The sequence below is a fragment of the Lithobates pipiens genome, unplaced genomic scaffold, assembly GCF_037356315.1.
Source record: "Lithobates pipiens isolate NorthernLeopardFrog02 unplaced genomic scaffold, aLitPip1_a1.2 Scaffold_3, whole genome shotgun sequence".
In the NCBI taxonomy this organism is placed as follows: Eukaryota; Metazoa; Chordata; class Amphibia; order Anura; family Ranidae; genus Lithobates; species Lithobates pipiens.
In genome coordinates this window covers 55,388,821-55,404,529 of record NW_027507790.1, presented here as the reverse complement: position 1 = coordinate 55,404,529, position 15,709 = coordinate 55,388,821, and the positions used below count along the sequence as shown (strand labels likewise).

The 15,709-nt window shown below is 38.9% G+C and overlaps 1 protein-coding gene across 2 annotated transcripts in view; it reads left to right on the top strand.

Annotated features, from left to right (window-relative positions):
- ANKLE2 (ankyrin repeat and LEM domain containing 2) overlaps positions 1-15,326 on the top strand; it is a 147,851-nt gene extending 132,525 nt beyond the window's left edge. For both annotated transcript variants that reach the window (XM_077461722.1, XM_077461720.1), the window contains exons 8-13: positions 6,151-6,323; positions 8,240-8,346; positions 9,810-9,991; positions 10,337-10,937; positions 11,510-11,641; positions 11,755-15,326. In XM_077461722.1, the coding sequence (XP_077317848.1) occupies positions 6,151-6,323; positions 8,240-8,346; positions 9,810-9,991; positions 10,337-10,937; positions 11,510-11,641; positions 11,755-11,986 (1,427 nt within the window). In that variant the 3' untranslated portion in view covers positions 11,987-15,326. The remainder of the gene's footprint in view (positions 1-6,150; positions 6,324-8,239; positions 8,347-9,809; positions 9,992-10,336; positions 10,938-11,509; positions 11,642-11,754) is intronic.
- The last annotated feature ends 383 nt before the right edge of the window (positions 15,327-15,709 follow it).

Sequence of the window (15,709 nt, the reverse complement as noted above, 5' to 3'; positions counted from 1 at the left end):
GAATTTCATGACTTAGGTTTCACTGGATGTAAACAGTGCCGTTGGAAAAGCATTTTTATCACACCGGTCTTGGTGTGGTCAGATGCTTTGAGCGCAGAGGAGAGTTATAGGGTTTCATACGGGTACCTTTCACTACCTATTGCTATCATAGGTGATAGTTTAATTTTTTTCTCAGGAAATGTAAAATATCAATTAACCACTTGCCGACCGTCTCACACAGATATACTGCAGTAGAATGGCACGTACAGGCAAACTAACGTACCTGTAGGTTGACCTTTTTAAGAGGCGTCCTGCGGCAAGCTCAGCGAGTCGGGTCGCTGTTCCCGTGGACTCTTTCCGCGGGGATCCCTGTGATAGTCTCACGGAGAGGAAGAACGGGGAGATGCTAACGTAAACAAGCATCTCCCCGTTCTGCCTAGTGACAGTGTCACTGATCTCTGCTCCCTGTGATTGGCAGCAGAGATCAGTAACGTACCACACATAGCCACTCCTCCCCACAGTTAGAATCACTTCCCAGGACACACTTAACCCCTACACTGCCCCCTAGTGGTTAACCCCTTCACTGCCAGTGTAATTTTACACAGGTATCTGCATTTGTAGAGCACTGATTGCTGTATAAATAGCAATGGTCCCAAAAATGTCCGATGTGTCCGCCATAATGACGCAGTCCTGAAGAAAATCACTGATCACCCTCATTACTAGTAAAAAAAAATTATAAAAATGCCATAAAACTATCCCCTATTTTGTAAACGCTATAACTTGCGCAAATCAATCAAATGCTTATTGCTAATTTTTTTTACCAAAAATATGTAGAATACGTATCGGCCTAAACTGTGGAAAAGTGTTTTTTATATATTTTTGGGGGGTATTTATTATAAAACCGCAGGGGTGATCAAATACCACTAAAAGAAAGCTCTATTTGTGGGTGAAAAAAAAGGTCGTCAATTTTGTTTGGGAGCCACGTCGCATGACCACGCAATTGTCAGTTAAAGCAACGCAGTGCCGAATCGCAAAAAGTGCTCTGATCTTTGGCCAGCAAATTGGTCTGGGGCTTAAGTGGTTAAATACAGTTCATAAGCTTACATACCCTGGCAGAATTTGATTTCTTGGCCATTTTTCAGAGAATATGAATAACACAAACTTTTCTTTCACTTATGGTTAGTGTTTGACTAAATTAATTTATTATCAATCTATTATGTTTACTCTTTAAATCATAATGGCAACAGAAACTATCCATATGACCCTGATCAAAAGTTTACATACCCCAGTTCTTAATACCGTGTATTGCCCCTTTAACATCAATGACAGCTTGCAGTCTTTTGTGGTATTTGTGGATGAGGCTCTTTATCTTCTCAGATGGTAAAGCTGCCCATTCCTCTTGACAAAAAGCCTCCAGTTCCTGTAAATTCTTGGGCTATCTTGCATGAATTGCACGTTTTGAGATCTCCCCAGAGTGGCTCAATGATATTGAGGGCAGGAGACTGAGATGGCCACTCCAGAACCTTCACTTTATTCTGCGGTAGCCAATGACATATCGACTTGGCCTTGTGTTTTGGATCATTGTTATGTTGGAATGTCCAATTACGTCCCATGCGCAGCTTCCTGGCTGATGAATGCAAATATTCCTCCAGTATTTTTTGATAACACACTGCATTCATCTTGCCAACAATTTTGACCAAACTTCCTGCGACATTTGTAGATTACACATCAGCGAGCCACCTCTGTACCGTTCATCATAGGCCTTGTTTACTCCTCTCTAAATGTAGTGTGTTTGGTTGTGGCCAAAAAGCTCCAATTTTGATCTCATCACCCCAAATGACTGTGCCAGAAGGTTTGAGGCTTGTCTCTGTGCTGTTTGGAATATTGTAAGCAGGATACTTTGGCATTTGCGTAGTAATTGCTTTCTTCTGCTGACTCGACCATGCAGCCCATCTTTCTTCAAGTGCCTCCTTTTTGTGCATCTTGAAACAGCCACACCACATGTTTCAGAGAGTCCTGTATTTCACCTGAAGTTATTTGTGGGTTTTTCTTTGCATCCCGAACAATTTTCCTGGCAGCTGTAGCTAAAATTTGGTTTGGTTTCAACAGAACCCCTCATTTTCCACTTCTTGATTAGAGTTTGAACACTGCTGACTGGCATTCTTGTTTCCTTGGATATCTCTTTATATCCCTTTTTTTCCTTTTTTATACAGTTCAACTACCTTTTCCTGCAGATCCTTTGACAATTCTTTTGCTTTCCCCACGACTCAGAATCCAGAAATGTCAGTGAAGCATTGGATGAAAGATGCAAGGGTCTGTCAGGAGTCCATAAACGCATTGGTCTTTTATACACACACTAATTACAAGCAAACAGATCGCAGGTGAGGGTGGTTACCTTTAATAGCCATTCAAACTCATGTGCATGTTATCAGACCAAAATCACCAGGGTATGTAAACTTTTGATCGGGGTCATTTGTGTAGTCTGTTGCCATTATGATTTAAAAAAAGAATAAACAGTTGATTGATAATAAATGGCTTCAGCCAAACACTAACCATGAGTTAAAAATGTTTGTGTTATTCATATTCTCTGAAAAATGGCCAAGAAATCATAAATTCTGCCAGGGTATGTAAACGCAAAGTGCAACTCAAGCATCTGTGTTGTATGTAAACAGCAATTTCACCATGCATGTGAGGTATCACCGTGACTGTCAGATCGAGGGCAGTAATTTTAGCAGTAGGACTCTTCTGTAAATCATAGTGGTAACCTGTGAAGGCTTTTAAAAATGTATGTAGTTTGTCGCCACTGCACGTTTTGTGCGCAATTTTAAAGCATGTCATGTTTGGTGTCCATGTACGCGGCATAAGATTTTTTTTTATTTTTTTTTGATATCATCAAGCTTTTGGGCAATATAGTGTGTGTTGGTGCATTCAAATTACAAAGTGTGTTTTATTTTTTATTTTTTTTTAATGCGTTCGAAAAATCACTGTGTAAATTGCAACACCCACCATTTTAATCTGTAGGGCCTTTGCTTTAAAAAAATATATGTTTCTAGCAAAAAATACATATATCTTTTTTCATATAAACAAAGCGTCAAAGGGCTTTGTCTTCAAGTGGTTAGAAGAGTGGGTGATGTGTGACATAAGCTTCTAATGTTGTGCATAAAATGCCAGGACAGGTCAAAACCCCCCCATGAACCCTTTTTGGAAAGCTATTTGCTGATAGGCATGTCCATGGGATATTTTATATTTTGCCACAAGTTTCGGGAAAATTACAGTTTTTATGCCACTTTCTAAGGGCGTAAAATTTTTGTTCAAACATGGCATGTTTATATGTGGAATTACATCCCAAAATACATCTGCTTCCCCTGAGTATGGGGATACCACATGTGACACTTTTTGGGAGCCTAGCCACGTACAGGACCCTGAAAACCAAGCACCGCCTTCAAGCTTTTTAAAGGTATAAAATTGTGATTTTACTCCTCGCTACCTATCATTACGGAGGCCCTAAAATGTCCAGCTAGCATAACCCCCCTCCCCCCATGACCCCATTTTGTAAAGTAGACACTGGGGTATTTGCTAAGAGGCATTGTGAGCATTTTGCAGCTCTCATTTTGTTTTTGAAAATTAAGAAAGACATTTTTTTTTTGTTTTTGACAAAAAGCTTGGTGTCCACTTTCCAAAATTGGGTCATTTGGGGGGGGGGGGAGAGTTGTGCTATCTGGGCATTTCATGCCCTCCAAAACTGTGATGGGCAGTGAGGAGTGAAATCAAAAATTTACGCTCTTAGCCTGAAGGTGATGATTGGTTTTCGGGGGCCTGTACGCGGTTAGGCTGCCAAAAAGTCCCGCGTATGTGGTATCCCCATACTCGAGAAAAGCAGCAGAATGTATTTTGGGGTGCAATTCCACATATAAACATGGCATGTGTGAGCAATAGCTTTAGTGACAATTCTAACGTTTTATTTTTTGTCATTTCTCAATCACTTGTGACAAGAAAATAAAATATTTAATGGGCTCAACATGCCTCTCAGCAATTTCCGTGGGGTTTTTACTTTCCAAAATGGGGTCAGTGGGGGGGGGGGGGGGGGAATAGGAGTCATAAATGAAAAGCTGCGTAAATTCCCGAAAATGTACCCTAGCTTGTAGACGATATAACTTTTGCGCAGACCAATAAATATACGCTTGACTTTTTTTTTTTTTTCTACTTTTTTTTTTCCGGCCTTTTTCCGTTAATAAAAATCGTAGAGGCAATCAAATACCATCAAAAGAAAAGCTCTATTTGTGAGTAAAAAAGACGCAAATTTCATTTGTGTACCACATTGCATGACTGCACAATTACCAGTTAAAGCATCGCAGTGCCAAATTGTAACGTGCTCTGGTCATTGAGCAGCCATATCCTCCGGAGCTGAAGTGATTAAAGGTGTACTCACTGTTGTCCCTCGGCTATCCCTGACTCTCCCTCCTGATTGGCTTAGAAACGACAGCAGTGCATTGGCTCCCGCAACTGTCAAAGTCAGTTAGCTGATAGGGGCGGGGGTCGAACGGCAGCTCCGTGTCTGAATGGAGACACAGAGCTGCAGCTCGTTTACCCCCATAGCAAGCTGCTTGCTGTGGGGGCATTCAACAGTAGGGAGGGGCCAGGAGCAGTGAAGAGGAACCCGAGAATAGGAGGATCCAGGTTGCTCTGTGAAAAACTACTGCACATAGGAGGCAAGTATAACTTTTTTTTTTTTAAGACTTTTCAATCACTTTCACAATCAATGATAATGGTAAACAGAACAAATGGAACTGACAGGTGTTCAAATGCATCTCTACCCTATCCCCAAATTTTTTTTGCCTTTTACTTGACCACTTACGAACTGCCCCTGTCGTTTTACATCACTAATTTTGAAGAGGAATATCGTTATGGTAGTAGCTAGCTGTCATAACCCCAGTATCCTCTTCAGCGGGTGGTCTACTTCAAGATAAGTGGTCTCTGCGGCAGATTCGCCACAACATCACTTTTATCAGCGATTGGAGACTGCCCGCCGCTCTCCGGTGCCCTCCACCGCTAACTGGAGCTGCCGGCAGTGGCGGAGGCAATCACGTCTGCACCTAGGCTTGGCATGGAAACGAGTGAGATGAAGATGGCCCCCACTCGTCTCCATATCATTGCAGGGGCGGAAGCGACATCAAAACGTCACTTCCACCCATAGCTTTAAAGGGACATTTTTATTTTTGACCCCACATCTCATATTTAAAAGGTCCTGTCATGCTTTTTTTTTCTATTACAAGGGATGTATGTTTACATTCCTTGTAATAGGAATAAAAGTGACACTTTTTTACACTGTTCTTTTAAAAAATAAAAATAAAAGGTAAAATAAACAAGATTTTTTTTAAATGTGCCTGTCCCGCCAAGCTTGCGTGCAGAAGCAAATGCATACCTGAGTAGCGCCTGCATATGAACTCTGGTATGTTCAAACCACACATGTGTGAGGTATAACTGCGATCGTTGCAGTGAGAGCAATAATTCAAGCCCTAGACCTCCTCTGTAACTCGAAACATTCAACCTGTAGAATTTTTTTTTAAACATCGCCTATGGAGATTTTTAAGGGTAAAAGTTTGTCGCTGTTCCACGAGCGGGCGCAACTTTGAAGCATGACATGTTGGGTATCAATTTACTCAGCGTAACATCTTTCACAAAAAAAAAAAATCAGGCTAACTTTACTGTTTTATTTTTTATTTTTTAAAAATATTTTTTTCCAAAAAAAAGTGCGCTTGTAAGACTGCTGCGCAAATACGATGTGACAAAGTATTGTAACGACCGCAATTTTATTCTCTAGGGTGAAAATATATGTATGTGTGTGTGTGTGTGTATATATATATATATATATATATATATATATATATATATATATATATATATATATATATATATATAATGTAATGTGTGTGTTTGGGGCTTCTAAGTAATTTTATAGCAAAAAATACTGATTTTATTTTTTAACTTGTAAACAACAAATGTCAAAATAGACCAAAGAGCATTGTCCATCCTAGAAAATCTTTTTACGACAATCCTCTTTAGGATCTACTATATACAAGTGTACTGTTTGTTGTGTTTTTTTGTTTTTTTATTCAATGTATGCTTTATGTAGGAGTTTGCAATTCTAATTTGCTACCATTTTATTCCCAGGGCATTTTTATGTCCCTCTACTTCGTGCGGAGGATAACTCTTCTTTCCCAATTATTGGAGTACCCTGGACAAAGGAACAGCCTGATGTTCTTGCTCAGCCCAAATACTGTGTCAGCCCCAAAGATCCCTCACTAACAGTTAGAGCATTTGCTGGACCCATGAGCCCCTCAAAGGTGAGACACCACTTTAATGTATGTATGTACAGTGCCTTGCGAAAGTATTCGGCCTCCTTGAACTTTTCAACCTTTTGCCACATTTCAGGCTTCAAACATAAAGATATAAAATTTAATTTTTTTTTGTGAAGAATCACCAACAAGTGGGACACAATTGTGAAGTGGAACGAAATCTATTGGATATTTTAAACTTTTTTAGCAAATCAAAAACTGAAAAGTGGTGCGTGCAAAATTATTCGGCCCCTTTACTTTCAGTGCAGCAAACTCACTCCAGAAGTTCAGCGAGGATCTCTGAATGATCAAATGTTGTCCTAAATGACTGATGGTGATAAATAGAATCCACCTGTGTGTAATCATGTCTCTGTATAAATGCACCTGCTCTGTGATAGTCTCAGGGTTCTGTTGAAAGCGCAGAGAGCATCATGAAGACCAAGGAAAACACCAGGCAGGTCCGTAATACTGTTGTGGAGACGTTTAAAGCCGGATTTGGATACAAAAACATTTCCCAAGCTTTAAACATCCCAAGGGGCACTGTGCAAGCGATCATTTTGAAATGGAAGGAGTATCCGATCAGTGCAAATCTACCAAGACCTGGCCGTCCCTCTAAACTTTCAGCTCAGACAAGGAGAAGACTGATCAGAGATGCAGCCAAAAGGCCCATGATCACTCTGGATGAACTGCAGAGAACTCCAGCTGAGGTGGGAGAGTCTGTCCATAGAACAACAATCAGTCGTACACTGCACAAATCTGGCCTTTATGGAAGAGTGGCAAGAAGAAAGCCATTTCTCAAAGATATCCATAAAAAGTCTTGTCTAAAGTTTGCCACAAGCCACCTGGGAGACACACCAAACATGTGGAAGAAGGCGCTCTGGTCAGATGAAACCAAAATCAAACTTTTTGCCCACAATGCAAAACGATATGTTTGGCGTAAAAGCAACACAGCTCATCACCCTCAACACACCATCCCCACTGTCAAACATGGTGGTGGCAGCATCATGGTTTGGGCCTGCTTTTCTTCAGCAGGGACAGGGAAGATGGTTAAAATTGAGGGGAAGATGGATGCAGCCAAATACAGGACCATTCTGGATGAAAACCTGTTGGAGTCTGCAAAAGACCTGAAACTGGGACGGAGATTTATCTTCCAACAAGACAATGATCCCAAACATACAGCAAAATCTACAAAGGAATGGTTCACAAATAAACGTATCCAGGTGTTAGAATGGCCAAGTCAAAGTCCAGACCTGAATCCAATCGAGAATCTGTGGAAAGGGCTGAAAACTGCTGTTCACAAACGCTCTCCATCCAACCTCACTGAGCTCGAGCTGTTTTGCAAAGAAGAATGGGCAAGAATTTCAGTCTCTCGATGTGCAAAACTGATAGAGACATACCCCAAGCGACTTGCAGCTGTAATCGCAGCAAAAGGTGGCTCTACAAAGTATTAACGCAAGGGGGCCGAATATTTTTGCACGCCCCACTTTTCATTTTTTTATTAGTTAAAAAAGTTTCAAAAATCCAATAGATTTCATTCCACTTCACAATTGTGTCCCACTTGTTGGTGATTCTTCACAAAAAATAAAAATGTTCTATCTTTATGTTTGAAGCCTGAAATGTGGCAAAAGGTTGAAAAGTTCAAGGGGGCCGAATACTTTCGCAAGGCACTGTGTGTGTATATATGTATGTATGATATATATATATATATATATATATATATATATATGTATGTATGATATATAATAAATATATATATAATAAATATATATATATATATATATATATATATATATATATATATATATATATATATATATATGAGACACACACACACCTCCCTTTTCAATTTTCTTAAAAAAACACTCGCATTTAGACAGTGTTACAAAATATATATAATATTTTTTTTTTTTTTTTTTTTTTTTTAGGCTGAGGAGTTTAGAAGAACTTGGAAGACTCCACCACGGGAAAGGGCTGGATTGTTTCACAATATCAGAAAAACTGATCCAGAAAGAGGTGTGGAAAGAGTAGGAAGGTAAGATTGACTTTTACATTCCTAGAAAAATGTGGCTAACCTAAAATTTTAAATGTACCTTCTAGGGTCCTTTCAGACCTGTCTGCCCTGGTGTTTTGCATTGATGCACACGTATTGTGTGAAGACTGTTCATTTGACTGGGCTGCCCTGTAGAAGCTCATTGCAGAAATCACATGGGTAGTGCATTTTGGGGTGCAATTGACAATGAATTGCATGCATCGCTGCAATGCACCACAGTGCAAAGGTGTGTCTGTAGGCATTTTGTGTCAGGTAACTGATGGCTATTGGTGCATGCCTCTTGATTCCAGAAAATCCTGTTACAATGCTGTCTGGAAACCTGCTTGAGGGAAAATCGTGTCCTGCCAGAAATCTGAAAACCTAGCTGTATATTTGTGGGCTATTTTACTTTGAGATTGTTAGATGAGAAACCGGAATTAAATTATAAAGTTGTGTATTCAGTAAAACTTGAGGCTGAAAAAATTCTCTAGGACTTAGCTGGTAATTTTTACATTACGACGAAGACCTTTTACCGGAGTAGGTGTTTCAAATCATAAACAATTGGTATCTTGGAACCAGGGTGGATTGGCTTTAAATCAAGTATTTTAAATCACTAGTATAACAAGTCTTGATTTAAATTAAATCTATTTAAATCATAATTTTTAAAGAGCAACTATCATCTCTGTCCCGCAGCGGCTCTTTCTTTGACCCGCTGTTGACAGTCCCATTCACTTTACTGGGATGGCTGGTGATGCGGCAGTGATAGAACTAGGTGAGGGATGTAGCGGCAGCAGGTGAGTGGATGCCCACCAATAGGCACTGCCATGATGGATCTGGAAAGACAGGTACTTTTTTAAATGTAAGCACTTATTCTTGCTGGTAGTTAGAATCATTAATATTTGCAAACAAAATGAAGGTTTCTTATTTAGAATTCTAAGCTCTCAGGTTAGTAAAATGGCGATATTGGAACCGATCCAATCATATAGTTTGTAGTGTACATAGATTTGGATAACAATGTGCTAAAAATATTCCTGAACTTTGTGTTATCTCAGGTTACTGTTACATGCTTACTGTGAAATTGTGTGAATGCATCAATGTAGTGCAAAATGTAAATAGTGCAGAATATACAGCCTCATGCTACACAACTAAGCTCAATTTCATGCTAAAACTAAATTTATTAATGTATCTTGAATAGAAAACTATTTTATATTAAAGGTTTACTCCAAAAGCATTTTATAAAAAAAAAATTTGATTAAAAGTAAAAAAAAATTAGATTAATTGTTTATAAAAATCATTGATTTTTATCCACCCTGCTTGGGAGCACCATACTTGGTTTGAGGGTGCTAGCAATATGTGCAAATTATAGAGAAACTGTTGGTAAGTAAATGACAGCGTTGGCTGCTACATTGGTACATGTTCTGCTTTACACTATACTGATTGTTCCCTCTACTTTTGATCACTTGCAGGGAGCTTGCTCACGAGCTGGATGTCCCGTGGGTGGAGTATTGGGAGTTTCTAGGTTGTTTTGTTGATCTTTCATCCCAGGAAGGTTTGGGAAAGCTGGAGGAATACCTGAGTAAGAAGGCGAGTGAGAGATTGCAAACTGACCATGAAATCTGCAACAGATTTAAAACTCCATCTCCAGCAGGTAGGAATCGGGCAAAGTATATGCAATTGTAAGTAACATGTGCAAACACCAAGTGTATATGAACAGGATTGAATCTGGAAATTTGTTTGTGTGTCAACCAGTTGCTAACTTCTGAGTCACGAGTCTGTAAACCGTATACTGTAAACTGTTTTAAGAAAAGGTAAAATGCCTTATCGGTATACATTTTAGATGAGCTTTGAAGAAAAATGGTATGACCGCACTCCTGATACCTTGCTCCTTCATGTCACATTCCCTTCTTCATAGCATGCATTGATAGTAAAATAGCAAATGTCTGTGTGAACAGTAAATGCATTCCCTTTTATGCTTCTCTTTACTTATTTACAGGAAAAAGTAAAACGTGCTCCAATTCTGTTTCTGTGGGAGCATTCTTGGATGATGAGGAAGACATAAGTCTTGAAGAAATAAAAAACAGACAGAATGCAGCACTGAAGAACAGTTTGTATTTGGAGACAATCTCAGCACCAGAATGCATAATGGACACTACACCAATACCCAGTAGTCCTCATAAAGAAGGATCCAAGCATGGTTACTGCAGCCCTTTGAGTAGTGACTGCGGGCATCAGCAGGATTTTGAGAACATGTTGTCTCCCGTGTCCAATCTCTTAGCAGAGTTTGAGAAAATGTCATTTTCAGATCTGAAAGAAGATGGTGAGGTGTCTCATACAGGTTCGGCTGTCGGGAAGCGAAATAGAATGAATGTTCATGATCCAGACATTGAATCCAAAAGCTCACTGATTAGGACAGAGAGTTCAGGTGTGTTGCGGGCTGGTGAAGCCCTTTCCAATATCGGCCTTTCAGGCAAACCACCTCTGGGATACAGTGATGAGCTGCCACACTCAAATTCGTTTTCAGAACCTTCTGCTTCACAAGTAATTATGAAAACACCAGTAAAACACCAAAGTTATAGAGCAATATTTCTACTTGGGTATGTATGTTGTATTATGTTATTTCTAAGTCTTGAACTTTTAATAACGTGCCTTTTCAGCTTTATTTCTCAAATAGGACGTAAAAGTAATGTTTATATAAACTGACAGTTTTCTGTGTTTGAGTCATATAGCCTTTGCTGCTTTGTAGAGCACCTTGTTGTTGGACTGCTTTTTGAACACCCCTACAGTCTAAAAATTCTCATGTTCTCCCAATAGAAAGAAAATAGGATTTTTGTATTTGCCTTAAAATTTTACTTTGAGTCCATTGAGACATGCTCCTCTTTCCAGTTTTTCATGCTCTCAGTACTACTTTAAATGGGATTACCTTTGTTATGTTGCCAGTGTCCATTTCTATTATAGGCTGCAGTCTGTAAGGATTCATGTGTCCCTCGGTGCATGTATAAATGTCATGATGCATACAAAACTTTTTTTATTTTTTTCCATATAGACTTGGCACACAGTGTTAGTTTTTCCTTGCTAGATTATGGCCAAGTAGCATTCTTGGTTGCAACAGAATTTACTGTCCGATTTTCACAAGCTGTATTGCATAATTATCTTGCTAATTTTTCAGGAAAGAACCTTCTAAGCTAGACAATGATGTTTTAGCAGCTGTGGAAAAGGTGGAAATTGATGCTCAGAAATACCACCATATTTCCAGGTGGATTACAGATGTTCTGTCTTACTCCAGTACAGAACGACAAAGGTATTGTGAAATCAGTGTAAAGGTTTATTTTATTTTTGCCTTCTGTTAATTGTGCATTTGCTAATGGTTTTGTCAGCTGATGTGTTTTTTTTTTCTCTGGTACTGTCTTATAGTTGGCCAAGCCCTGCTGTCTTATCAGGAAGAAACAAGTCTGAAATCTGTAGTTCTAACTCCCAAGGTGGCCTTGGCTTTTCTACTCCTGGGCGGAGCAGCCCCATTCCAGGGAGTCCTGGGAAATATGTGAACACGTCTGATTATAGCAGTCCAGGAAGGTACAGCCCAGCATATGCCAGCCACATTCAGCTGCTGCGAATACGCCATTTCTCTGATCACTCATCCCTTTAGACCATGCTTTTATCCTCGTTTGGAAGCTGAGGCAATCAACCTGGGGCCATAAAGATTTTTGGGGAATTAGTCAGGATGGCTACCGATTGTAACTAAGGCTCCCATCCAATGTTATCCTTGCTCATCTCTAGAAACTCTGCTAGTTTTTGGAGTAGTCACATCATTATGCACAATGCTGCAAAGTCTGTGCTGACGGGTTCCCTTTATTTGCAAAGTATGAAGAAGCTGATGCACTTCATGCTTGAGCATCTATCAAGGATGGAATCTGCTGCAAGTATGAAACCAGGTGGAGAGTAATCCTTTTCACCTTCCTGCCATTAAAAAACTTAAATTGTGTTGTCTAAAACATTTGTGCAACTTTGATGTTTAAAAAACTGTAGTAGTCACAGTCAGGAAATTTGCCAATCCACATTGGCGTGTGTCTATTAGCTAAAGCCTTGATTTTTTATTTTTTTTTGCTTGGCCAGTGAATCACTCAGCAATAACTTGCAGTGTGTACCCATGTGAGTAGGGCACTTGTGTTGTCCCTCTATTTTGATGGTGTTAATGCTAAATACCCTGCTCCAGTCCATTGTTCAATTCCCACTTATATGTATCAATAGTCAAGCGCAGACACAATGTTTTAGTGGCCTATCTTTTAAATTCTTTAAAAAAAAATTTTTTGATATATTCTGCCATTTTCATAAGGAAAAACACTTTCTGATCTTTTTGTAAGTTGGCAATTGGGTTGTAAAGAACATGTTGAAATGTTGGACACTGACAAGTGTTGATGTTTACAGGGTTGTTCCATGTATTGTCCAGTTTTTCAGTATCTAACACTGGAAAAGGTTATACTGTCCCTTTTTTTAAATAACTGACATTTTGAAAATGAACTTGGCAACTCCTAAAGCCTTTTGTGTTGACCTGAAATGGTGATAATGGTGTACATTGATTTGCTTTTTTAAGCTGAAGGGACAGTATCAAAGTGTTTAGTAAATTTACAAGATACATCAGCATATATCCATAGTTTTATAGAAACTGTTGGAGTGGGAGTGACTTGGGACTGCTGCAGTTATGAAGTGCATTTCATTCCTGCAGCGGTCTTTCAAATCGTTTTTTTACTGCCAAATCTCAGGCTGTTTTGACAGGCAACCTATCTTGATGGGCAGCCTCGCTGGCCAGTAGGATGTGTTGGTATGAAATGATGGGCAAGCTTCATTGCTGTCAGGAAGTACAGATACTTTGCCTGTCAGAGCCGCTAAGAATTTTCTGCAACAAGAAGGTTTTGAAGGCAGATGTATTAAGCGCAAGCATCTTATACCTGCAGTCACATAGCCCGTATCCCCAGCCCTTACACCACCCCCCACCTCCCGACAATCAGGTTTTTTTTTCTCCAATCAACATACAAACTGCAAGCTAATAAAGGGTCTTCACCCTTTGTTTTGTTTTTACAAGGCTGTATTAAGCTGAAAGGAGTAAAGCCCACAAACAATGAGTAATCTGGTCATGGGGTAGAGTAGCTGCCATTAAAATGTATACAAAATATCTCTTCAGAGTTTGGCTTACTGGTGGTTGATGTGTGCAGCCAGCATGCTTACTTTTTTCCCTTCTTTTCAACCTACTGAACCATCTACTTCACCAAATTGTACACTGCTCCTTCATGCTCTGGGCATTGGATTATAGTGAATTTGACTTAAATCACCAACATTATAAGCATTTTTTTTTTTTTTTTTTACTTTTAAGCAAGCTTCTGAAAAGGCATTGTAACAAAAAATGACCACTAACCTTTTTAATGTAAGAATTCTGCAGCAGTTTGTTACAAGTCAGTTTTGTTGGCTTTACTTGGATTTCTGTTTACTTCATCTTGTTATATCCAGAAATTGCACTACTTTTGTCATGTTTTTAGCAAGTGCTTTTCCTAAGCTGCTGCAACACAGGGTTTTTTAGTCTAGTGTTATGTTAGTAAACCTTTTTATTTTAAATTTTTCTAATTCATGGCAGTTTGTGGTACTGATTGCATTACCCAGCCATCGACTTAAATTTTGCACAGTTGTCTAATAGGCATATAACAAATGCCTAGATACAACATAGTGGCAGGTGCTACTTTGCCTTTGAGACATTGCTTTAGGCTGGATTCACACCTATGCATTTTCAGTGCTTTTTGCATTTTGCCGATTTGTACTACAGTCCATTTACCATGGTTTCCTGTGGAACACAATCTGTAGTGCAAAATGCAAAAAGCACTAAAAATTCATAGGTGTGAATCCAGCCTTAGGTAGAATACTAAATGGAACTTGGTACTAGAGAGCCAGATTTATGAAAAAAAAGCTTTTATTACAATTCAACAGTCGGGTGTAAATTGCTATGGACAACAGTTCTACATTTACAAGTTGGGCTAAATCTTGATCAAATATTGTTGATCTCTATTACCAATGTACTTAGTATGCATGGATCTACAGCTGCAGAGTTTAATCATAGGATAAAGTCCTTTAGCATTTGTTAAGGCTTTCTCTGTAGCTACAGCTGTTTGGTTTCAGTGGATTGTAGCTGCAGTCTTTTCCGGAATGGGAAAGGACCATGGCCAAAGAGTCTGTGTACAAGCCCTTAAAGGCAACAGTCTTCCAGCTGTAAAACAGGAGCACATAAATGCATTCACAATCTGTACTGCTGTTCTGAGACTATGGAGAAGTTTGATATTGTGGTATGATGACCTGGTTCCCGTCTACCTGTTGGCTAACAGATTTAGTGTACTGTATTCTGTTAATATGCATATGCCATATTTTAATAATTCCAACCAAAAGTGTTCTATTTTATGTTTCTCTTGGTATCATTGGATTTATCTAACTTTGTGTATGTATGTGTTTTTAACTGTTCTGTCTGAAGTGTCAAATATTTATGGTTCTTTAAAAAAAAAAAAAAAAAAAATGTGCTGGTTAATAAAGCAAATATGCACAAGTCAGACTTATGTATAGTACTTGCATTAAGAACAGTTTCCTGTATAAGCACAGTAGATGTTGCAAATGTCTTAGTGAAGGAGTTGTATTGTAGAAGCAGTTGCCATGCTCAAATAACAAAATGCTTGTCCACTGCAAGACTTCTCCAAACAAAGCCAATTTGAATTGTATCAGGAGGTTTGTACTACAACATTAAGCTTTCAGTGGGATTCGACTTGGAATCATTAATTCGATCAAATAGTATATGCCTGTATTCTATTTTTAAATACTTAAATATTTTTATTGTTGAATCTTTTTATGAATACTTTTAGGTAATGACATGATTTATGATGATGTTTCAACAGGCATATTAATAAATTATCCAAGGAACACAGTATCAGAGGGTACTGTCTTTGGATGTACAGTCATGTATCAACTAATGCTGAGTAGAAGTGATAGCAATCCTAAATCTTGAAAATGGCAACGTAACCACTTAGGACCAAGCCTATTTCTGATATTTGTTTACAAGTTAAAATGAGTGTTTTTTGCTAGAGAATTACTTAGATCCCCAAACTATTTAGCCCATTTTTTTTGTATAAAGTGAAAGATGTTACGCCAAGTAAATTGATACACAACGGCATGCTTTAAAACTGCGCACGTTCGTGGAATGGCGACAACCTATGATAATTTAGATTAGATTTAATTAGAATTAATGCTCACTCTGATCCTTCACGTGTGGTTTGAACATGGTTTACATACGTGGATGCGACTTGCATATGCGTTCATCTCTGCGCGCGAGCTCAGAGGGACG